The sequence below is a fragment of the Synchiropus splendidus genome, chromosome 17 (genome assembly GCF_027744825.2).
Source record: "Synchiropus splendidus isolate RoL2022-P1 chromosome 17, RoL_Sspl_1.0, whole genome shotgun sequence".
NCBI lineage: Eukaryota > Metazoa > Chordata > Actinopteri > Syngnathiformes > Callionymidae > Synchiropus > Synchiropus splendidus.
The window spans coordinates 8,280,519-8,304,982 of NC_071350.1; the positions used below are offsets into that span (position 1 = coordinate 8,280,519).

Genomic DNA, 24,464 nt, shown 5'->3' on the forward strand with positions numbered 1-24,464 from the left:
AACCGAAAGTGTGTGTGCGTGTGTGTATGTGCGCGCGCGGTATTTTCCAGCGTTAGCATGAGGCTAGTCGACTGATAGCCACAGCACTATTAGCCTTTGGGAAACATTTGCTCCTTTTCCAGCGCGACACGACAGCAACCGGAATACGTGCCACGTTGAAGACCAGTGTGACGACATGAGAACATACTACACGACAACGCATTGGTGGGAAATATAACAATATAAATCGAGTTACTCACTTAGAAAGAATCAGCTGACACAACGGTGACTCAGTAGAGTATCCGACTTCCGCATTTCTGTGCAATGACAGCAGCTTCGTCCAATTGGCGAGCTGATAATCGACCAATAAAAACTAATCTTGCTCTGATGATGACGGCGACCAATAGACAAAGAGAATACTAAAGAGGGTGAATCAAACACACCTACACGCGCACCAATCAGGGCTCTGTACACATCAGGCCCAAACCAATAGAAAGTCACACCGCGGCAAAACTACAGCGCGACAGCGCGGTACGTGCGCTCCGGCACAATGAACCAGTTGAAATAAAAGCCTGCGTCGCTGTTTCTGTTTCAAAATGAATTGACATACGTCTGTTACCGGCAATCTCGACCGAGTCAGGTGGTCGAAATGGCAAAGGTCATGCGATACATTTTGCAGGAGTTGTTCAGGAGACATGTCTCCACACAGCACAGCAGAGCCAAACCCTATTTTTATCTGCAGCACCTGACCTCACTTGCTCTTCAACATTCATCGACGCAGCAACGCAGTGCTGCACTTTAACCCCGACACTACCAGAATGTTGGAACATGTTGTCCTTTTCACCAGCGAGCGAAGCTTCACTAAATGCTCGAGTAACGGACATTACAAAAAAACGTTTTTATAATGTGGCTGCCGAATGCTTACGATCTCATTGTCATTTAAACCATAGAACTACTGGACTGAATGGAGTGCTTCACGACGGGGAGCGTGAATTAGATACACTTCATGTCACGCCAAAGAAATCCAGAATAGAACGTTCTGTACCAGCCGTGAGTATCTGTTTGTTAGGAAGTATAGCTCCCTCTGCTGGTCAAGTATGGAACTCCATCTACTAAGCATCCGTAATAATGAAAAGGACAAAAATCCCCTTTTTGTCTTAACTAATACCGAATTAAATAAAGAAAACTATATGATAATACTGTTTTTTTTTTATTCTTTTCTTATGCAAACATTGCGAAACAGGGGTCTGCTAATAAGCGTGGTCTTTTTTATTTACATTATTCAATTATTCGTTTTTAACGCTCTTTGTTTTTCTTTAAAACGAAAACAAAAAGAAAACATCCCTAGTATCAGAGGAAGGGGGTGTCTGGGCATCTTTATTTTGGGGGCTCCAGCCTAAACCCCACCAAGGCGTGTGGAAGAAAATAGATGGATGGACATGGTGCACTTAATAATACTTCAAGAAAACCGTTAAGTGAGCACAGACTTTTGCCATGAAACTCATTTGCATCCACTCTGTGAGTTTTTTTCCCTACCTTATATCATCCCTTTTTTCACGCAATCGAACAATATTTTTCATGTTAAACATACTGAATGTAATGAGCTCAACCGGACAGCAGATGGCAGTAGTAATGCATAACGGACGTGAAGAAGAAGCCGCTCTGCTGGCAGTAAAACAGAAAACCCTCAGTAAGTCCATGTTTTGTCTCAATAGTCACAATAATTATTAAAGCAATTCCATTGTCTGCTGTGTTTAATTTAGTCAAAATTTCAGTTTTCTGTTTTGACCAGAGCTGGTCACGTGACCGGATGTTCCCTCTGCCCTAAGGAATATTCATGGGGAAGACTCTTTCTTATCAGCAGGAGTCGATCTACTGTGAGAAGGTATAATGTAGATTTGATGAATAATCCTGTTTCCCCACTGCCCCCCTTCTGGTTTGGGAACAGCTCAGTTCCCTCACTCTACAGCGGCCAAGGACGCCATGTCTGGACCTTTCGGAATGAAGGAATGGCCACAACAAATAAAGAAATCCTCATCATGTGAGTCACATCATGTTGAAGGCATAGCATTATGGCAAGTCCCCTCAAATCATCCCGGTCCCCACAGCTCCCCTGCCGCTCCATGACATCAGACCTAGTCGTGACAGTGATGTTGAACTTGTTCAGCTGAAGTGCAGAGGGAGCGAGGAGGCGGACATGTGGGTGTAGAACTCCCTGACCAATCATGGCTCCTCATCAGGCCAGTACTTATCGTCTGCCATCAAACTGTCACTCTGATTTTGATCACCTTCCAACTGAGCAGTGACACATCTACGATCACAGCATGGTAAGAGGCTTCAGTATCATTCAGGCCATGAAACACAAACAGGTTTCTTTCTGCAAGGTGTTTGATCAAATGATATTAAAGCAGTGACGGCCTCCATCTTTTCTTCTCTTCCAGACTTCCTATACAGATAAAGGAGAGAAGGTAAGTGTTGTGCCCATCCGGCGTTGGGCTAACATGTTCAGCTTGAATTGCTGAATCCACAAACCGCTACCTTGCAGCACGAGAGGGGAAAGTTTGTCCGGTTTCATCATCTGACTTTCTGGGTCGGCAATGCCAAACAGGTCAGTATCCACAGCAGCCGCATGACTCGCTCTTAATGTTTGACCACACTGAACACTTTAACATTTCACTGGAGTGCGTGGACGAGTTCTGGTCATGAAGATGTAAAGCAAAAGTAAACGCCTTCTATTATCTGCAGGCAGCATCGTTCTACTGCGACAAAATGGGCTTTGAGGCTTTGGCCTACAAAGGTTTGGAGACCGGCAGCAGAGAAGTGGTGGCTCATGTCATCAAGCAGGATAAAGTATGCGTCAGCAAAGTTGCCATCTGGTCCATGTTGACACGCGTTTATTTCTCTCTCTCAGATCATATTCACCTTTGAATCGCCACTAAACCCTGGAAATGAAGGTGTGTATTGTTCATGAAAGTACTGGGACGATGCGACAGGCTGTTATTAATGGGAGTGACTTTGTGTCTCCTCAGAAATGGGAGAGCACCTGATGAAGCATGGAGACGGTGTGAAAGATATCGCCTTCCAGGTGGAGGATTGCGATTTCCTCATCAAGGTACTCATGCGTTTTATTTATTTATTTACCATAGTACTATAACTGTTACCAAGCTCACAAACCTGAACAATATGAACAATTCTGACTAAAGTGATATATTTTTTTAACAATTTCATTTGTTACATTAAAAAATTAGTTCTCTTTAAATCTTATATAATATAATATAATATAATATAATATAATATAATATAATATAATATAATATAATATAATATAATAACATTTAAAGACACATGCTATTAATAACAAGATAATAATAATGTGATGATGACGATGATGATGATTATTATTTGGGTTAACAGGTGTTATTTCATTGTATTCATTAAGATATATGAATAGAAGTACATTAAAAAACAATACCTTTTTTAAAATGATTTCTGTGAAAGTTCATAACAGCCTTATCATGACTAAGATTAATAAATAATAAGACAATGCATCTTTGGCAGCTTGTCTTGTCTGCATTTGTTTATGAAGTCATAACATTATTATTTGAATATATATATATATATATATATATATATATATATATATATATATATTTAATTCAGCACCTCAGAAAGTGTCCCAGGGTTTCTGCTTTTGTCGTACAATTTAATAGAAAATGCTACTATTGATAATAATTTCTAAAAACAATTATTTTATTTTATTTTTTAATATTTAGGATTGTTCATTATTGCTGATAATTCAATATATATCTGTGTGAATCTAATAATACCTATTAATTATATGAACATTTCATATCCACAGAAAAACTATTAAAAGTGTGAAGTGAATGACAAGAAATGGCTGTCACTTTTGGTATTATAGTTTAGTTTTATCTCCGACTAAACCAGTTGTCAACAAGTATGTTGGTGTAACGGTCACTTGCACTCTGTACTGGGGTCAGAGTTTAAATCAACATGGATTGCAGACCATCTCTTGTGTCACAGCAGGTTTAGTTTCTGACAAGCGGACATTACTTATATTCGCCACTAGATGGCAGCCGGTAGCAGCAACTGGGACGCATTCCCACACTGTTTCACCTCTGTCCTCGCAGACAGCCAGGGAGAGAGGGGCGGTGATCGTCAAGGAGCCTTGGGTGGAGCAGGACGTTCACGGAAGGGTCAAGTACGCCGTGGTTCAGACGGTATGGAGAAAGTTGCGGATGAGACAAGCGATCTGGTGTCTGATGTGAATCCCTCTTCCGCAGTATGGAGACACAACCCACACTTTGATTGAGTACCTGGGACCCTACACAGGCCTTTTCCTGCCTGGATACCGGGAGCCTCTTTTCAGAGACCCTCTGTTAGCCCAGCTGTAAGTGCCATGTTGTCATCAGAAGAAATATATATATATATATATATATATACCCACAGTGGTACCTCGGTTCTCGACCGCAATCCGTTCCAGACGGCCGTTCGAGAAGCGATTTGTTTGAAGCCGGAATCGATTTTTCCCATTACAATGAATGGAAAAAGAAATAATGCGTTCCAAGCCTTAAAATAGACTTTTGTAGGAGTGAATGTAGAGTGTCTGCTGCAGGTGCGCTGTTCCTCTATGTGTGTGGCCGCTGCATGTGGGAGGGGTTGCTGGAGGGGTTGCCAGAAGTGAAGAGGTGCCCGGTGCGTGTCCAGCTCTGAATGTGCGCTTCTGTGCAGTTTGGCTGTGACAAAGTCATAAACCAAGTAACTTAGCTCTGTCCCAGACTCGCCTCATCCCTGTCCGAGCTCCAACAACAGACAACAGAGCGAGCGAGCACCTCCCCTGTGACACTCTACCACGGTCCAGTGCGGAGAGAGGAAAGGTTTTACACCTCAATATAAAGGAAAAACAGTCAGTAAATGTAGCTAACAGGACACATCTGCATACAGAGGCTGCGTTATACACAATAACAAAGCGCGTCGTGGGTCAGCTGATCGGTCTGTGCATGTTATGTTATTTTTATATATATATATATATATATATATATATATATATATATATACACAGTCGGTGAGAAGAAAAACACAATAAAACTGTTGAAATCAGTCTTAAAATAATGTTATTTTGATTTTAAATGAAGTAAGAAAAATCTTATTTAGTCACCATTATCAGGTTGGTTTAAAGTGCTCTTTTAAGAGACCTTATCTAATAAATAAACTGATATAATACCCTGCAAATTTTTTGTGTCAGTCCCCCTGCAGGCCTGCATTTTATTGATCACGTCGTGGGAAACCAGCCAGATGACCAAATGGTACCAGTTTCGGACTGGTAAGTCATGCTGCAGCGCACGTACACACACTCCAACACACGCAGGGTGGGGTTGAGTCAACAACCAGCAAGCCGAGCTCTGATACAAGCGTTTCTTCTTCAAGAGTTTCGAATGGCAACTCTGCTTCTGTTTATATCCGACGTTCCAGGTATCTAAAGTGTTTAATGTTCCATCGGTTCTGGTCAATTGACGACAAGCAAATCCACACACAGTACAGCTCACTGAGGTCCATCGTGGTGACCAACTATGAGGAGACCATCAAGATGCCCATCAATGAGCCGGCCATGGGGAAGAGGCTGTCGCAGATCCAGGTGGGGTTTCACATCTCACGTTGATGCTTGAGATCCATCAAATAAAAGGCATGTTTGGCTTTTCACCTGCGCAGGAATACGTGGACTACAACGGGGGGCCCGGCGTCCAACACATCGCCCTGAACACATCAAACATCATTCAAGCTGTGAGTTGGCAACAGCGCTCATCTGAAGCTCCATCACACTGCAGCAGTTAGACCTCCAGCCATCTCTCTGCAGATCATCAATCTGCGCGCCCGAGGGATGGAGTTTCTGGCCGCACCTGACACCTACTACGAAACCCTCAGGGAGAACCTTAAAACTGCCAAGATCAAGGTGAAGGAGGACCTGAATCGACTGCAGGTGAGGAGAGAGTTTGAAGCACTCGATGGTTTATAGCCCCTTGTTAAATCCTAGCACCTCCCCGTTGATCTTTGTTTCCTTCAAAGGAGTTGAAGATCTTAGTGGACTATGACGACAAAGGCTACCTGCTGCAGATCTTCACCAAACCCGTGCAGGACCGACCCACACTCTTCCTGGAGGTCATTCAGAGGAACAACCACTTTGTAAGTGACGTGTGAGAGCAGCATATTAAACATCAACATTTGCCTTTTTTTTACATTCTAATAACTATTATAATCATGTAATATTAATAATAATATTATAACTGATATTCAGCGGGTTTTCAAAATTAAAACACCAGAGCCACGGTTCCTCATGTGACCACTTTGAGGATCTAATATCGCTCTGGTTTAACTGGGCTGCCGCACTTCACTCGGCACCTCTGCAGCTCCAGCCCTTTTAAAACAGCAGCAGACAGAACACCTGTCGGGAGCTCTCACCCAGTGAGCTGCAGCCCACCAGGGAAACTTCAGTAAATCAATCACACATGCTGATCTGAGGCAGCAAGCGGGTTGAGTTGCACCCTGTAGCACTTCATCATCAAGGGAACTCTGCACTGGTCCTGCTGGCCCAGGGAGGCCCGTTGCAACACGTTCGCTGATGTTCCGTCAGCCGGCGCTCTGAGCAGAAAAGGCCCACATCCCTCAGCTCAGTTGCCTTTCTGTATAGAGTCCCATGGTGCACTGCAACTCAACTCAACAACTTTGGCACTTGGGGGTGCTAACGAGCATGTGATAATTCAACAAATGAATTCAACAAACGTCCCATGCCTGCTAAAAGTTGTTGGACATTTCATGACTTGTTCGGAACATTAAGTGCTTTTTTTTTTTTAAATGGCCCACGAATCCTGGAAATACAAGTAACAGGTACACAGTACAAAGAAAGTATGGACTCCAAAAAATAAAATACGAATAGTGATGAGTATTTCACTTTTTGTTAACATTTAGTTCAATATTATTTATTGAAATATTTTAAAGGATGTGTCAAACTCAAGGCGTAAGGGCCAAATCTGGGTCAGAAAGTAGCTTCATGTGGCCTGCTTCAGCTTCAAATGCTTGTCTGTAACACTGACGTGATGTTCTGTTCGGTTCTGAAATTTAATTGGTCCGTCTTTCAGCTGCTCAGTGTAATAAAGTGTGACACTATAAACCGTGATATTTACAGAGCGGTCACGCTGAGGTTGCCGTTTCAGTTCCTTGCTTTAGGCAATCTCCGGTGTGAGGTGACCAAGGGCCACCTTTTTGTGGAGTTATAGCACATGGGTTCCCCACAGTCGTGTTGTATATAAAATTTAAGCAACTAAATGAGTGATGTCCCACAGGCAAACGTGTATCGGCACACTGTGATGGGTGACCTGTTCATGGTGGACCCGTTGCAGCTCCTAAGCCTAGCAAAATGAATGACGTACAACTTTAACCCAAGCCTTTACATTGAGCTGATTCCTGTGACAGGGTGGGCCCATCAACTGTCACACACAAAAATCATTGCCTCCGTTTCCATTCTCTAGCTTCAGGGTGGACTTCCTCTGACACAGAAGAAGGTAGATCTTTGGACAATTAGCCATCTGCGTCTTCTCCTTTCAGGGCTTTGGGGCAGGAAACTTCAAATCTCTGTTTGAGGCCATCGAGAAGGACCAAGATGCAAGAGGCAATCTCACCGAGCTGAGACCGCGAGGGCAGGCCAAGAACTCCATGTGATCCCTGACTGCTGTCAGAGCACTTAGACTGTTATGTCTTCTGCTGTCACATCATCAACACTCAGCACATCCACGCTGGATCATACACATGTACACAGTGTTGAATGTCTGTGGGGAACAAACGGCGGCTGTTATCAGATACGCTTGAAGCCTAGTTTAGATTGCTCGCTGCTGTTTGGCTAAATAAAGATATTCCTGTGCGTTGGCATGTGTCTTTGTGGAACTGGGCCGCACGTAACGGCGGACGCAAAAGGAAATCGAAACAGTCAACAGTGTAAAAAAACTTTCATCTAAAAGATGCTGAGTCGTCAAGAACGGTTGAGAAACATCCATCACCAGAATTTTATTTCAAAATAATTTATTGCATATAATTGGAATGAAGGCAGGTTGATACATTTGTGATGGCACTAGTCAGTTTTTTCTTTACAGAAACCACTTTATTCAAACCTGGACAACAACGGATAAATATATTAGTAAATAAATATATTAGTGACGCGTCACTATATTGAAATGTTCTATTATATATTCATATATAAAATACAACACTATTTCATCCTTGTTTTCTTTTTTTTGTACACAAAGTATCCATAATATACTGACAAATCCCTTTAAATTCTGGAGGGACTATTTTTTTTTCTCTTTTAGAAAAAAAAGGCAGTTTCAGCTCATTATTCTTGCAAAACAAAAAAAAAAGAACAGCACAAAGAGGAAAGAGATGACGAGCTCGCCGCCGATCGGCAGCGACCTTCTGATGCACATTACTAGGAAAAACAATGTTTGTGTTGTTCCGTTGCTGTTTGCGTTTCAGTCAATTTCATTGGTGACGGACGAAGAAAAACCCTGATTCTTTCGCTGAACGACACATTCAGAGTGAGGTATGGGTGCGAAGCACTGCATTCATTCTCTAGGATTGTTTAAAACCTACATTTGATTTGTCGATTATGTCAAGACAAGGGTGAAGGACTTAAAGGGCAACACTGTAAAATAAGTTAATTTGTAAAGGTTGAATTATAAATGATTAAAACTCACCACTGCATGAGAAATAACTCAATAATTCACATACAATAATCCTTAAATCATGAGATAGTGCAGATCAAGTTCTCAGAATAAACACTTGCCAACTTGTGATAACACACGTGTTCCTGTAGAGGAACCGAGGGGCTAATTTGGAACCTTTAAAATGACTCTTATTTTAAAGTGTTACCGAAAAGGCACGACATTGAAATTCACTGCAGAGGATTTAACATCTTTGGTTGGTCGGAGGAGAGCTGGTTTTAAGTGTAAGGCACATGTGAGGATGGTTCATACTACAACACACTCCATTGCTATCAACATGTTTTGGCTTTGTGCTATGCCCTTGGCAGGCCCAACAAACAACATTTAAAAAGGCATGAACTACCATCGCGTTGTTTGACATGGGATGACTTATTTTGGACCAGTAAACACCCTCAATTCTTGCAAATATCTGCTTATTTTTTATATTGCTTATTTCCAGCACCACCTAAAACTGCTGAGGTGCCAGTGCTAATCTGCAAGTGCAATATACGAATGCACCACAGACTGCAAGATTGCACGTGCAAATTAGAACAGGTGCAAAATAGAGACACACCAAACTAGTAGGACCACCAACGGTAAGGGCGATCATCTAGGGTGGTCCGCCTGGGGCACCGTTTCCCAAGACTCATCTTACTTTTTACACACTTTTACTCCCCAAATGTCATTATATTTCAAGCAGTAGTAATAACAGGACCTCTGAGGTTTAGTTGATCACAAACAGATTTCACCCGCTGGTTACTGGCCATCACTGAATTACATTCTAGACTGAAACTATGGAAGAAATATGGTGAGAAATGAACTGTGAGGAGGAATAAGGATTTATGAGCTGAAAAAAATTAATGTAGTGCAGTGTTTAACTGCTTGTTGGAAAATGTCACACTGAAATAAATTAAAAAATTCGATGTGAATTTGGTTGTTATAATAAATATGTCCTCTACACTTGTGCTTGTTTACTGTAGAAAATAATTTGAGAAGGAAAATATAGATTTTTGCAACAGCTTGTGATCCTTTTCTGAGCAAAGTGGAAATGAACGCAAGGATGAGGCACTGAAACCCACGAACAATGTGTCCGGACTGGAGCACTCACCAAAACATCTTGATAAGCCTGAAAGAAATGGAGTCGTGTGGATGCAGGCCTGAAACTCTACTAAGTGCAACTGTTTACAGTACACTGCAATGTCTCAAAAGCAGGACATACAGTTTGACTGCCAACAGAAATGTCCATCCAAAACATCCTAATATATATATATATATATATATATATATATATATATATATATATATATATATATATACATATAATGTGGAAGTGCCATCTTCTAACGCAGGACGGGATAAATGTGACCTCTGGGAGTTGGTGGATCATACATTTGAGGAAATGTAAAAATAGCTTTTGAAATGATGTGAATCTATTCAAGTGAATGCTTTTTAAACTGGTGAACCAGACTGACCACTGTGAAGAGCTAAAACTTGCTGGTACCTTAAAGGAAGTTATTCCCATTTTCCAGTGTCTGTTAATGAAATATAGTCGGACCTTTGCCTGCCTGCGCTCCACATGATTCAGAAGGCACTGTGTGTTTTTAAGGCTGCTATAGCTGGAAGACAAGATTGCTGCATGGTTTCTTATTTAAGCATAAACCAACACTTTAGGGTGAGGAGGGCGGCACTCGTGGTCCACTGAGGTCAAACGTGAAGTAACCGTTGGCAACAGAAACGACAACAAAAACAATAGCTTGAAAAGACAATAACATCATTCAGTCGGACCAGCTCATATTGAAGTGAAAAAACAAGGATTACCAACGACAAAAAGGATGGAAGAACGATCCAAATGTGTTTAAAAACAGCTGCCATTATTGAAGTATTGAAGACAAGACGACCTCAGGGCACTCGTGAACGACCGGGCTGAGAGGAAAAATCTTCCCTCGGCAGAGAGGACTGTGGGAGCTACACGGTTGTGACTAAAACAATCACTACAGCAGTACCTGTGGAAGTGAGGCACGATAAGAAATCTGAGCTGAGGTAGCTGGAGAGAAAAGCTTTTCTCAGCTGAGACTATAAGGTCACGCAGGTCAAAGTACCTCAAACTTAAATCAAGTTTTTGTTTTGGGAAGAGACTGAAGGATCTGTGAATTCAAGACACTTTTAACCCTTTGTTTTTTTTCCCCGGTGTCTCTACTGAACCCATTTAAGATGTGTCGGCATTCAAAGTGGTGCATCAAGCAATTCTCTCAATACAATCACTGGATTTTTGTCTTTTAAATTCACTTTTACACTCTGTTCATATGAAGCGTCTCCATCCTGGGGTGCTGCTGAATAATCCGAAGGAAGACATGAGCCAACGACCGGGCCCGTCTAGTCCTGTTAGCTGCATGGTGTGGGGTGGTTTTTACACTCCAGACTCCTCTTCAGATCCTGTGGACAAACAGATTCACAGTCAGATTTTGGAAACGTCTTTGTTCTGAAGTAATAATAGAAATCCAGAGCCTCACCCTGATTGTGGTAAAGAGTTTGGCAGTATAAACAAAAGTCTGTGCTGCAGTCCGCAGCAGGACTATGGTTCATCCTGCAGGCGGGTCTGTCCACAGAGGTCCCGGGTCCCAGGAGCTGTGGCTCCGAGCGGGCTTGCTGGACCCGCTTCTGCCACACGACATGAGCACCGGTGCAGCAAGGCCACTCCTCCATGCCCCCAGTGTCCAGGATGAGGGGTACAGGAAGGAGAGCTGGCCTTAGCTCAGGCCGGGAACAGCAGAAACCTGCTCCCTGACCATAGTGGATGTGCACGCTGCGATCGTCCTGCAGATCCAGGCTCTGGTGAAAGTGAACTGAGGGTCCATCAAGCAAACAGGCCCCCAAACGCCCTAAAGAGGGGGGAGGGTGTGTGTGTCCCTGATGGCAGCAGTGGGGTTGTAGCTGTAAAGGGATGGGGGCCATGAGGACTGAGGGTCCTGAAGACTCATGGTCACTAGCAGGACTGGGTCTGTCTGTGGGGTCTGGCTTGGGGCAAAGGCACGGGCTGTGTTTAGGGAGAGGAACAGGTAAGTCTTTGTCCTGAACTACAGTAGAAGAAGGAAGAGCGGCGGGAGCAGCCGCGGCCCCCTGCTCCTCGTCTGAGTCCCTGCTGAGCCCCTGGCCGTGCTCCCCCTCCTCATAGTGGTGGTGTCTGTGACGGTGGAAGTGGATGTGGCTGAAAACAGTCTGAGGCGGGTCCTCAGAGCAGCCCGCCTTGTTCACCACTGAATCCAGAGACCTGGGTCGGGCTTGTGTGCCCACCTCTAGGCTGTTCCTGCGTGGGGGTTGAACCTGGCCAGACCCTGGCCCATAATACACAAATGGGTCATAGTCACTACTGAGAGAGCTGCGGAAGGTGGACCAGCTGCCGTAGACCCCCTGCAGGGACACGTCAGTACAGTTGAGAACGGAGTCACTGGAAGATCCGTGACAAGGGCCTGAGCTGGAGTCGCTGGCAGGCCCGTCAGGCATATATCCGCTGCACTCCGTGTGGTAGCTGCCGCCCGAGCAGCTGCCCTCATCCAGCCGGTGGGCTGGGGGTCCGCGCAGCTGCTGCGTGACGTTGGAGTTGTGGTGCAGCCTGGAGCTGGAGGCACTCCGCTGAGCCGGGCAGGAGGCGCGGTAGTTGTGGCAGGGCCGGCGAGGGGTGTAGAGCTGAGTGGAGGTCCTGCAGTTACCTCCCATCCTGTGCGGCCTCCCCGGACCTTCTGCAGGTAGGTGGTACCCACAGGACGAGCCGAGCGGCCGGCTTGGTAGGAACCGTAACGTCTCAGAGTCCACTGGAGACGAGGCGCTGTAGTGGCCCAGCGAAGGGTATGGTCCCGAGGGTCCTCGCGGGTAATGTGGCCTCATTGAAAAAGGGATGGCGTGCTGGGGGAAGAGGTGGTTACGGGGGCTGCTGTACGACTGCGGGTGCAGGAAGGTCTGGCTTTGCTCTGCACTCTGCTGGATTCTGCTTCTCTGGGCCTGACGCTCCGTCCCTGCAGTGCAGTGGAACACAACCATCAGTTACTTCATCGTCGGGTAATAAAGTGAGAGTAGGGATGGGCGATATAGGCAAATTGACAATAATGATAATTATCACAATAAATCCATTTTCATTCTATTCGTGTTGGACACAGTCTCTCTAGAAACTGTTTTATGATGAAACTTTTTAGTGGAGTTTGTCTAGAACACGATTATTTGTTTACGTTTAAATATAATATATATTAGTTAACTAAGTGTAGAAATGAGAAATTCAATGTTTCACGTCTCTCATAGAACCATGTCTGACAGACTGCTCTGCCAGCTATAAATGTTAATTTAGTCATATTCTATTCTCCAAATCCTTATACAAACTGTCAATTGTCTTGTGTGATGAAAAACCTTTTCACAATTCCCTCTTCTAAAATGGTTGTTTTCCATTGCCTTATTGAAGATTTCACTAATACTTTGACCCCTTTACAATTTGTTGATGATCCCCAACTGATGCCGGGTTTTAGTATTAGCGCTGCCTGTGAGAGTGTGTCCACGATCAGTGAACCCTAATGGGGACGTGGAGGAGCACGCCGCCGCCAATACCAGAGCAGAGGTTCGTCCAATAGCCAAGCCAACTATTTTCACCACGGTGTTTTGCCGAAGCGCCAGCGCAGCGGGAGACCTGCATGTGATGATATGAACCATGGCAGACGACCGCACCTATGAGGACCGCTCCAGCTAATAAAGCAAACAGGGATCCAGAGACTCAGAGTCGACCAGTGTCATTATCAAAGGTTGCCTGTATTAAAAATAAGATTTAAACCACGATCGTGAACCAAACTCCTCCGCACTCTCCACAACTGTCACACGCCACGGTGCGCCGTCACAGTCCAATGCAGCAAGTGAGTCGTATGTTTACCGAATTTATCGTGAGATGCAGAATTGTCATTGTGCAGATTGTGTTTGGTGGTATATCGTGATAAATTAGCGCCCATTCCTAAGTGAGAGGGAAGCTTTATCAGAGAGTAGTGAGACCTGGCATCAGCAGCAGCAGCTCTGGCATGACAATAATAGTTAGACAACCTCTATTAGTCCCACAGTGGGGAATAATAACAATAATAATTATCGTAATAATAACCTCACCCATGATGTTGTGCATGCAGAGAGGGCATGTGCGGTGCTGCAGCAGCCACGGATCCACACAGTCTTTATGAAATTCGTGAGCACAGGAGATGATCCTCAGATGCTGGGGAGACACAGGTGGAGGCTGAGGTGAGATGAATAGACCTTTAAAATGGAGACTGACCCTCAGTTCTCCTCCCACCTGTCCGTCCTGAAACTCCTCCAGACAGATGGCACAGACTGGACTGGAGTTGGAGCTGCTGGCGGACCCCCAGGCGGGCCTGTGGTGCTGAGAGCTGGAGCAGCCCTGGGAGCTGTAGGTTTTGGTCTCCAGGCGACTTATGGCGCGCATGGTTTGCTGATGCACGGAGTCCTGAGGCACAAGGCTTGGTTACCCTCTGACAGCCTACTAGTGTGAAGAGCCAAATGACGCTGCGCCAACTCACCCAGGTTCTGTTGGACTTGCACTTGTAACGGAAAGCAAAGATGAAGACGATGGTGAGAATAGCCAGGACGATGGTCAGCAGAATCCCCACGTCATAATGTGGCTGGAACGAGAGTGAGTAGTACTTCATGATTATACAGCCAATGGTATCAGGGCTTTAAGAATTGAAGTGTTGGGCTGAGGCTCAGGACGCTGACTCGACTGAGACAAGCCAAACAAGCAATTCAAGAATTTTTAATAGTAGTGCCGCTATCAGTAATTACCAACAATAACAGTAATTGTAGTCATGTCTATAGCAGTCATTTTAGCAGGAGCTGCTGTCCCTACTTTGAGAAACCACGGCACAGAACAAGAAGATATCAGGTCAAACATCTGAGAGCGCCAGTGACTGTACAGCACAAGGAAAGCAGCGGTGGTGCAGCTGTATCGGCACTAGAGGAGACAACAAGCAACGCTGGAAAGAGTTGCTAGTTAGTAGCATAAGGTGTGAAACTCCTGGCATGGGGGACAAATTCAACCTACTGAGTCAGTTTATGTGGGCCACGAGATGGTTGGCTTAAAAACTGAGGAGTAGCATTGATTCAGTGACCTATGAAGATGCCAGCGTTTAAGACAAGCCATGGAACAGACCTTATCAATGTCAACAAATTTATGTAACGTCCGAAAACGGTGATATTTGTATGCGTCTGAAGGTATTTCCCAGATGGCAGGGGGACGTTTGTGGCTCACAGAGTGGTTGCCTATCAGGTACTTGTGTAATTGTATTTGACATCCCTGCAGACCAGTAAGTTGTTATTACAAGGAGAGACAGCGAGATGGACAGTGAGAATGGCATACAAATAAATAGAATTATAAATAAATAGAATTATCATTGTAATCACAGTAGTCGCAGCCATGGTTTATAAAATAAGTAAGAAATACTTGTTGTTATCATCACAGCAGTTTGAATTTGTGAAGCCAAGTTTCCAAGCACTGCAGACTGCAGTGAACGCAACTTGAACTTACACTACTGCGTGGCTAACTCACTGACTTGTGGCATCATAACAACACTCCAGCCTTCTATTTAGACCAACTTTGAAGAGAGTCAGCATGAGTGGACAAAGTGAGGTTATTTAAAGACACAGAGGCGTGACAATGACATCCCACGCCTGTCTGCTGTCCTCCTTTCTCCAAAATGACAGCATGCATACAATCAGCGCACGTCTATACGTGACACCAAAAAAGACAGTCCACGAAGCATTTCAAGAGGCGGCTGGTCAAATCCGATGTGAAATGTAATAATCCTTAAAACAGTCCCCATTTTGTTTGGGTCCTTCCCTGAGGAGTTTTAGAATTATTCCTAGCAAAAACATGTGTTTGCTCTGGTGCTTACCCATCGGTCCTTCTCCACGAAGATGTCGATTTGAACCTGGGCCTCCTCGTTCTTGTTGACCAGACCCATCAACTCCTCCGCATCCTCTGCCTTCACCAGCACAACTGGCTGGCGGAAATTTTCCGCCTTTCTCAGCTGTGTGTGGCACACACAGAGGTTTTGATCAACAATCTCCGGGAAACTATTTATTTCGTCATACAAGCACAGCTGAGACCTCACCTCAATAGCAGCATTGGGATCATCGCTGACATCAAAAATCACAGCTTGAGCCCCTTTATCCAGGGCCATACGAGCCTAAAGAAGAAAAGAGACAGGTCAACTTCTTGCCAAAAGCTTTCCTGTGAGGCCAGTGTCGAATACTGCTTTTTCTCATACCGACACTAGGGGGCGGCCATGAGCCACCAAGGTTCCGCACAGAGAAGCGCGTAACAGGGAATCAGAGCACCACAGTTTAACATTTCTTAACGTTTCTACACAGAATGAGCCAAAAATTTGTGTCTGAGACAAATATAACGACAGTTAGTGCTGTGGGCGACAGAATGGAGTACCAGAAGTAAACAGAGACACAGCTAAAAACTGGAAACTGCTGAACAATTCCTTCCCCTTTATTCATTTCACCCTTAAATTAGCGCGTCATCTTGTGCTCGCGGGAGAAGAAGACACCACCAAACTAAATGTCAAAGCGTGAAGAGGTTTTAAAAATTCTACTTTTCAAAAATCAACTTTATTTGTAGTATTCACTTACACACATATTGAGCACACTTCATTTATTATTTCGCTGTGTGTGTCTTAGTGTGGGCTATTAGTGCTGCAGTAATCCACATTTGGAAAGGAAAAAAAAAAAATATATATATATATATATTATAGTAATACATTATACTACTAATCTATATTATACTGCAGAAATACAATTTTTCACTGACAGATAGACATGGCATTATATTTCATGGAAATATTGCAAAAACAAATAAATAATGTAACTTTCAAAACAAGACAAAACCCTAAAAAGTACAACAAATATATTTTTGTTGTAATTGGTATGCTGAGAATTTAAAACTCATTGTTTTGTAAACTTTGTGTAAACGTTTTAAACTACTCAACATACTCAAAAATAGATGCATTTTTACTTAGTTTTTACCATTGAAATTACCAAGACAAACACAAATTTCGTTTTATTTCCTGGAAATGTTGAAAGGGAAAATTAAGGTAGCGAGACCAGGGAGCTGAACCACTTCCACACATGGTCTACACAGTCATTGCTTACAAAATAAATGAAATGAATGAAAGTCTTTCAACAAGTAAGATCACCTTGAAGACAAATAAAACTGTAACAAGAATAGAGCAAATTGGATGTTAAAATTAAAAAATGGGCCTGAGAAGGATCCCTGAGGTACGCCGCATCTCATATTAAGATCTGATTGAAGCGCCGACCAGGCCAGTAGCCTAGCAGCTGCAGGGGATTCTGGTGGGCAGGAAAAAAAAAGAAGATGGTCAACAGGTGGAAAGTGTCACTAGGTGGGCAGCTGTTGAATGTGGCAAGTGCAAGATTTTCTTTTTCAGCTGCACTTCAAAAGCAGCTTCAGAAACATCAGGACATGGAACAACACAACATCTCGAGTGTAAATACCCTGTACTAAGTCTTGTATTGTCTGTAGCAATATAACAGCAAAGCAATTTTCCCACCTAAAAATGCTGTCGTGAGCTGAAGGACGTGTGTCCCTGCCAAGCACACTCGGCAGAAAAATATCTCACAGTCCATCTTTTGATCAAGTTAATGACAAACCACAATGTGGAGCGGCGGCGATGACCTCAGATCACTATTTAACACTTCAAAAAGAGAAAGTTAATACATGACGGCGGGAGAACAGACGACTCCTTTGTGCGAGCACAATGTCGGGATCTCTGCTCTCCTACGCTCATGCCCTCGCAGCACACTGGACCAAACAAGTTAAAAGCATGTATGCTGGATGCCCAGGGGTTTGTGTGCTCATGGAAGCGCATAGCTGCGACTCCCACAGAACCACTGGTGGCATTCAAAGACCAGAGTACTGACGGTCAGAACGGGGTCAGATAAAAAATTAACATATCCTCTTTGATCTGGCTTCCAGCTCTGGTGCAACTGCCTTCCCCTTGTTTCATCAGAACAGTAATTGTAGTACATGCATGGACTTAAATGGGGTGCGGTCACGTAGCGGGGAAAAAAAGCTGGATCTATGACATGTGGGAATTTGTTCTACCTGGGGTTCAAAAGTTCCCTACTTGGGCCCACATGTCCTCTAATCGTTGCAATAAACACAGGAGATTTAGCCTTTGTGGTCGGACACAGTTTCCTCCTATAGTTAGGAATAACAGTTCCAGAATATATAACAGTATCTGCTGTGGCTTTAATCTACCCGAGTGGTTCCTCTGCAGAGCCACACACCCGGAAGCAGGTCATTATGCGATTAATAGGATATATATTTATAATAGTGCCCCAAAAAAACAGCCATGACGCTAACAAGGCTGTAAAAAAAAGACTGCCAGCACGAGTACATGAGTTTGTTATGGTCGGGACTGGAACAGACTCGACTGTGGTTATCCATCTGCGAGAGGCCCAACTTGACACATGTGATTAAACAATATTGAGTAAAAACAAATCACAGCGTCGGAAATGACTGCGGTTCACAGAGTTACAGTGATGACGTCATGGCTGTAGAACGAACAAACAACACAGGGACCGCATGCTTTCTACTTATAACAGCGACAGGATTTGGACGGCGGGCGTGGGGATGGACAAGTGACGGGGGGTGGGGGGTGGGGGTGGAGGGCAGGTAGAGCCGTGCGCTCGCAAACATAAACACACCTGAGGGTGTTGCGCTGGAAAGAGGTCACAGCGGTACACGCACAGGTATGCATTCTCAATAGCACCGGGACAAACACTCTCGGCTCTGGTGACCGACTGTGAACATTAGCTCGGAACAAAGTAACCAAGACTCAACTGGTACTATAATAAGTGCCATTCTGACCACAGAAGCCTTCACCAGAGGACCCCCCCCCACACACCCACTGGAACAAGGAGGGATATAACAAAAGAGAAACAAAACTATTTTTGGGCTGCTTCTGGTCTCATGCTGGACAAGTGTGCAGTTATCCTGGTTTTAAGCAATCCCAAGCCCACAGTTACCAGAAACTTGAAAGATTGAGGTTTTGGTCATCCGCAGAAAACAGAATGCTACTTCAAAGTAGGGAACAAGCCTTGAGGGACAGTCTTACAAAAGGCATTCGAAGACAGATGAGTGAAGAGCAGCAGAAATGAGTCAGGACTTCTAGGAAGAGCTGAGCCAGAAGGCAAGAAACTTTTGAGTATACTTTTGCATCTAATGTTTGGAAGTTTAGGGCAGTCCTGTAGATGTCACGTCTTCAGGTGTATATCGCACTTTATGACGGTGCCACCAGTAGATAAGTGAAAAATGCTAAAACACACTAATTTGAGGTGCATTATGTATCAAGTGACCTTGTTCCTTTCTTACTACATGACAACCAGCCCATGGCGTCAGGATATGCTGCAGAAGTAGTTCAACTGAAGGCCTAATGCGTCAATACGTGACACATTTCAAAATGGTCACTACATGAGGCCTTGACAGTGAGAATGTACCATTCTATCATTGATTAAATGCATTAGCTTGAAGAGTTTGTGGTCCAATACGTAACTTGGCTGACAAAAATCAGGATTACCACTGTGTTTATGTGTTAAGCGAAATAACTCAAGAACAGAAGAACGGATTTCGATTTTCTGAAAACATTAATAATGTGATAATGAACACATTATTACATTCCATTAGTGTTCTGGATTATCATCAATATAGAAAAGCCATTTGAAAGATCCACCACTCTCTGTTGGGAGAACTCAACTATCTTCCCAAATGTTCCGGATCACTGCCGCCATCTGCTGCAGATATCAATGAGACTTCACATGCTATAAAGGCATGTCACTCCATTGACAAAATAAACGTGGGGTGAAAATAGGGGTGGGGAGGAAGTATTGTGCTGAACATGTGCTACAGCATTGGGACCTACAGTATGTTTATGCTCATAGGTGGACGAGGATGATGAAAAGTTGGGTCACATGATCAAAAACATGAAAGTGAAATGTTTATACTTACTGGATGTTTAGCCGCAGATTCCACAAAAAAATGCCTCCAAAAACAAAGTTTTCTATTTTGCGTAATAAAAAGATTACCAGGAACAACATAGTCAGTTCGTGGGCTTGAAAACTAGAGGTTGGTTAACTTCCCAGCATATAATATAAAAAGGGACAGAGGACATGCTGCGGTGCCAGAGGTAGGTTTTGTCACATCTTGATTCAGGTTCAAACACTCACAGATGAGTAAGGCTGCAGGGCTGACCGCAGTTCATCTGGAGTAAACACCACATCTAGCCAGTAATCGGCCCTGTCTTGTGGTGGGTGGGCATCAGGGGATCGAGCTGGAGCTGTTTGTTTACGTCCCTGGCAGAGTGCGGACGGAGCGCCACAACAAACTACGCACCCTTCTCTGTGGGAGGGTGCACGTTTCTTTTTCCATCGCATGAGAAGTTGGCGGCGCCTGTTAGTGTCTCAGTGTTTGTCAGACGTTTAATGTGTTGGGGACAGGACTTCGAGGCCAAGTCGGGGTCGACTCCTTTCATGTGCAGCCATGTTCAGAGAGGAAGAGGAGACGGGAACATCACACACAGCCGCATGCGGATACACACACACACACTTGCACTGGTAAAAACATCTGCAGGATTAGTTGAGCATATTTGAATTTGGAACTATTTTCAGAATCAAAGCATGACCTCTGACCCTCAAAAACAGGTGTAAACACAAGAGGGGAAGTAATAATTGAAGTCATATCCCAAACATCCAACTAGAAACTGTTAAAATACACACTAGTCACACTCTTCTTATTCATGTCATCAGTCACAACATCCTCTACAAACAATCTGGCCACTTTGTCTGCTAACCTTTCTGCACCACAGATGTACTCATCCGTAATCCTGTCTTTCCAAATAAAATCCTCACTATCACCATCTATATATAAGCACAAATTATACAATGGTGAAAGAAAGACCTTTTATGTACTTCCCTTTTTTTCCAATCTCAATTTAAACTAAGCATCATTACACATTTTCTCATTCGTAGTACATATTTTTATTGATTCTGTATACCCGTGCCAGTACTACATAACTTCATTATTATGTTAAAATATTTATAAATATTATTTTATTACTATATTTTTGCTTTTACTTTCTTTTGCTCAATTTTCATGAAAAATAAATAAATAAATAAAAAGCTAAAAAAAATCCAAATGACAGGGCTCGTTCTCTATGTTAATAAAGAAATGAATTAGAATGATAAAAAAAAGAAAATTCGTTCATATTGACTCACTCACCTGCCCCGGTGAAACTCTCTGTAAATAAATAAGAAGAAGAAGAACAAGCTTGGCGATCACTGTGCCTTCTTCTTCATTTTTTTTACAAGGGGCTACAGAGAGACACAGTGCCACTTACAGGACTGGCATGTGTATTACATCTCTAAAGTCACCCCTGGTCACACACCACCACTTTTTACAAAAACTATTGGTAATCTTGCATTTAAATAGCATTGAACTACAGATGTGAATACATTGTGCAGTGTATATAAAACTTAAATATCTTAAGACTTCAATAGATGGAATTGTTTATGCATGATAAAGATACATTTCGCTGCCATGTAGGTCTCTAATCCTTGCCTGAACTTCCATACCATCCTGTGAACATACTACAAATTATCCCATGGAATAATATGTGTGGGAATGAAAAGAGAGTGAAAGGGGTTTGGGAGAAAAAAAAAAGGAGAAAGTAAAGGACGGGGGAGGAGGAGCGGGCGTTCTTTCTGCGGTGCCGCTACATTAAAGTGTCTAATGACAGACTAAGGAGATGTGGGTCTACAGGTCTGAGGCCGACTCGCTGCTCTGTCATTTCCCCTGACCGGCTCGGCAGACTGGAACCATTACAGAGGCTCTGTGACACGCCATGAGGGTGAAAGAGGAGGAGGATGATAGTGGGCTTCTAATGTATTGAAGACAGGTGCAGTCTCATCATTATTGTTCATCGGTAACACAGCATTCATTGGTGAGACATAGCATGTATACAACCACAAGACCCATTTACGTACGGATCCGGACACGGATGGAGCCTTCAGTCACCACAAAGCTTACCGATAGGACCAAACGGAACAGTAGCATCGGAAAACATGGGTTGCAGTGTTGCTGTTTACACTTGATATGTTGCTCTGAGTGACAAAGAAGACAGGCAGAATTATCCGTCCTCCTGAGGCGATATATTTTACAGCCTCACTGACCACTGCCACCTACAACACAGTCTATAACACAGAGGTACATGATCAATACTTCTTCAACCATCGACATGCCTGTTTTGGAGTTTGTCGTTATATACTTTTGATGCTGGGCTGCTCCCCCTGGTGGGTATGTTGGTGAACAGCAATACCTTGGCAAAGAAGAGGATGTTATGGCATGTCACTCCATAGACAAAATAAATATGAGGATGTTGTAGCTACAGATGTCAATCACTTCACTGTCAATTAAATGCGTTTCACAGCAAACTACATTTGCGATTGTGGGTCGAGTCAGGTCGATATTTTATAAGCAATATTGGGTCTGACTGGCTCAATGCGGGTATCACTTACTCACATGCCACTGAAAGTAAAGTGGTATTCTAATATTGAATGTAGCCTGACAATACTATGAAGAAACAAAATAAGTACAGAAAACGTCAACTTTAAATCCCCCCCCAAACTCAGCTCGGCTCATAATTATGATGTGTTATTGGGTCAGTCACAATTGTCTGTGCGAACACAAATGAATGTTTGATACTGGAAAGGCACCAACATGAAAACACAGAGTTTTGTTGACATTGCTTTTTGTACGATGGTTAGTGTGCGCAAAACCAGGAAGACAAAGGCTGAAAGAATTTGCAGGAGTGTTTCTGAGAAGTTCTTCCTCTCACAATGGTCCACTGACGCAGACTTTATTAATATCTGAGATGGCAACATCTCGTTTGACTTTGCTCCAAACTGGTCTAATAGGCAGGCCATGGAAAAGAGCCACAGTTAATTAATAGAAAGGAGCCATTGTGTTTGTAACACCTTCGCTTTTCCTGTTCTGACAAGTCCCGGCAGTCAAATGGGCAATTATCAGGCAATTAAGGCAGGAGCACATTGAGCAACAGGGAAGTTCTCAGCCTCCTCTCGGCACATCATCACCGCAGAGCACTTACATAAATGTTCAAATCGCACATTAGGAACAGAAAGTCACGTAAACAGCCTGGAAGCAGCGGTTTTAGGTGAAATTGTGTGTGAATAATAGTGTGTGTGCGATTGTCAGGTGCTCTGCATGGAGTTAGCTGCAGGAGGAGTGGGTGTGGCCCTGCAGGGTATCCATTACTCATGAGGGCCCTTTGAAGTGGGGGCCGAAGAAGGAGGGGGGCGGAGGGGAGCATCAAAAGGAGGAGGGGTTATGGTTGCAAGTCGTGGCAGGTGAGCAGTTTGTACTCTCAGGAAAAGTATTAGGCCTCAGGGGGTGGGCCTGAATCACACACTCTTCCTCCTCCTCCACTCTCTTCTTTCTAATAATCATCTCCCTGAACAAACAACTACCAAAAACAGCCCTGCACAATACAGGATGTTCTTCAATAACCAGAGTGTAGTAGCACGTGACAATCATTAACACCGCCGTCCTAGTAAATCTGGTTTAACAGTTCCTACCAAAAGACTACGATCCAGCAGACAGCAGAATTGCACATCTCATCTTAAACAATAATAACATTTAAAAATAAACGCAGGTTATTTGACCATGGCTATTCAACGTCTATAGGGGTTATCAAAATAATGATTAATATCTGTTCTTAAAAGATCATACTCAGGCGTCCCCTGAAGGGAGAAGCCGAAAGGAAAAGAAGAAGCAGAAGAAAAGATCTTACTCCGGGCCCCATTGTCTATGCCCTGGAACATGAATTCATGTCTTGAACCAAAGACTAGCTTGTCAATCCCATCAAGCACTGCAACAGCTAGACCTCTGAAAAAAATTAATTCAATAAGAAAACTTTGTAGTAAGTTTGTGCCTCTGCTCAGGCTCCAGCAGCCTCTCACTCATGTGTGTCTGTCCATCAACTTTCTTCAGAGAAACGCTGCACACTTCACAGTAACAGTGAATAGTTTTGAGAGCAGTTGAACGCGACAGCAAACAGGACAAACCCACACCCATTTTTTCTTCTTCCAGCCATCACTACAGAGACAGTCGAACGTCAATATTTCAACGTCGACGATGATAGATGGAACCAGTAATTGATGGAACCCAGCTCTGTGGCAACAGTTTTCTTATGCAAGACCTGGCTGAGAGCTGAAGCAATCACCCGCTCAACTATAAAAATAATGAACACCGTGTACAAAGTAGTGTGATTAACTTAATGAGTGCTTTGGAATTACTCGTGCCTTTTTTTTGTGGGACACGATGGTACTTAATGCAACATTGTTGGAATAATGTAATGTCACTGAAGATCAGGGGCGTGAAACAACATACAAACTAAGGCCTCAATAACTGAACAATAATGTCTAAGTAGACGTCAAAGTGGTTGACTAGGTTCTACATATCTTTTTTTCTCCCCATATATTTTGCATAATTATGTTCCTATCTCAGCCTGCTTAACTAGAAGTGGAAAATTTGGTCGACATATTTTCTACTTGCATTGTGAGGGATCGGGTTTTTACTTAATAAAT

The 24,464-nt window shown here is 43.6% G+C and overlaps 2 protein-coding genes across 4 annotated transcripts in view; one reads left to right on the plus strand and one right to left on the minus strand.

The window, feature by feature from the left end:
* Positions 1-2,232: 2,232 nt before the first annotated feature.
* On the plus strand, positions 2,233-7,926 carry hpda (4-hydroxyphenylpyruvate dioxygenase a). Of its 2 annotated transcripts, XM_053846134.1 has the most exons (15): positions 2,233-2,306; positions 2,421-2,447; positions 2,525-2,587; positions 2,725-2,829; positions 2,891-2,933; positions 3,009-3,091; positions 4,128-4,217; positions 4,281-4,387; positions 5,243-5,320; positions 5,470-5,632; positions 5,707-5,778; positions 5,852-5,974; positions 6,061-6,177; positions 7,597-7,748; positions 7,779-7,926. In XM_053846134.1, exons 1-14 carry the CDS (start codon positions 2,304-2,306, stop codon positions 7,708-7,710), a joined length of 1,188 nt encoding a protein of 395 aa, XP_053702109.1. In that variant the 5' UTR covers positions 2,233-2,303; the 3' UTR covers positions 7,711-7,748; positions 7,779-7,926. The 2 variants fall into 2 exon arrangements, with proteins under 2 accessions (XP_053702109.1, XP_053702108.1); XM_053846133.1 differs by having other exon boundaries at positions 7,597-7,919.
* Positions 7,927-10,063: 2,137 nt separating this feature from the next.
* Positions 10,064-24,464, minus strand: part of LOC128747908 (E3 ubiquitin-protein ligase RNF43) — a 74,893-nt gene continuing 60,492 nt past the window's right edge. For both annotated transcript variants that reach the window (XM_053846131.1, XM_053846132.1), the window contains exons 3-9: positions 15,890-15,964; positions 15,671-15,805; positions 14,300-14,401; positions 14,056-14,226; positions 13,875-13,977; positions 11,255-12,754; positions 10,064-11,177 (exon numbers count right to left, since the gene is read on the minus strand). In XM_053846131.1, coding sequence (XP_053702106.1) covers positions 11,152-11,177; positions 11,255-12,754; positions 13,875-13,977; positions 14,056-14,226; positions 14,300-14,401; positions 15,671-15,805; positions 15,890-15,964 — 2,112 coding nt within the window. In that variant the 3' untranslated portion in view covers positions 10,064-11,151. The remainder of the gene's footprint in view (positions 11,178-11,254; positions 12,755-13,874; positions 13,978-14,055; positions 14,227-14,299; positions 14,402-15,670; positions 15,806-15,889; positions 15,965-24,464) is intronic.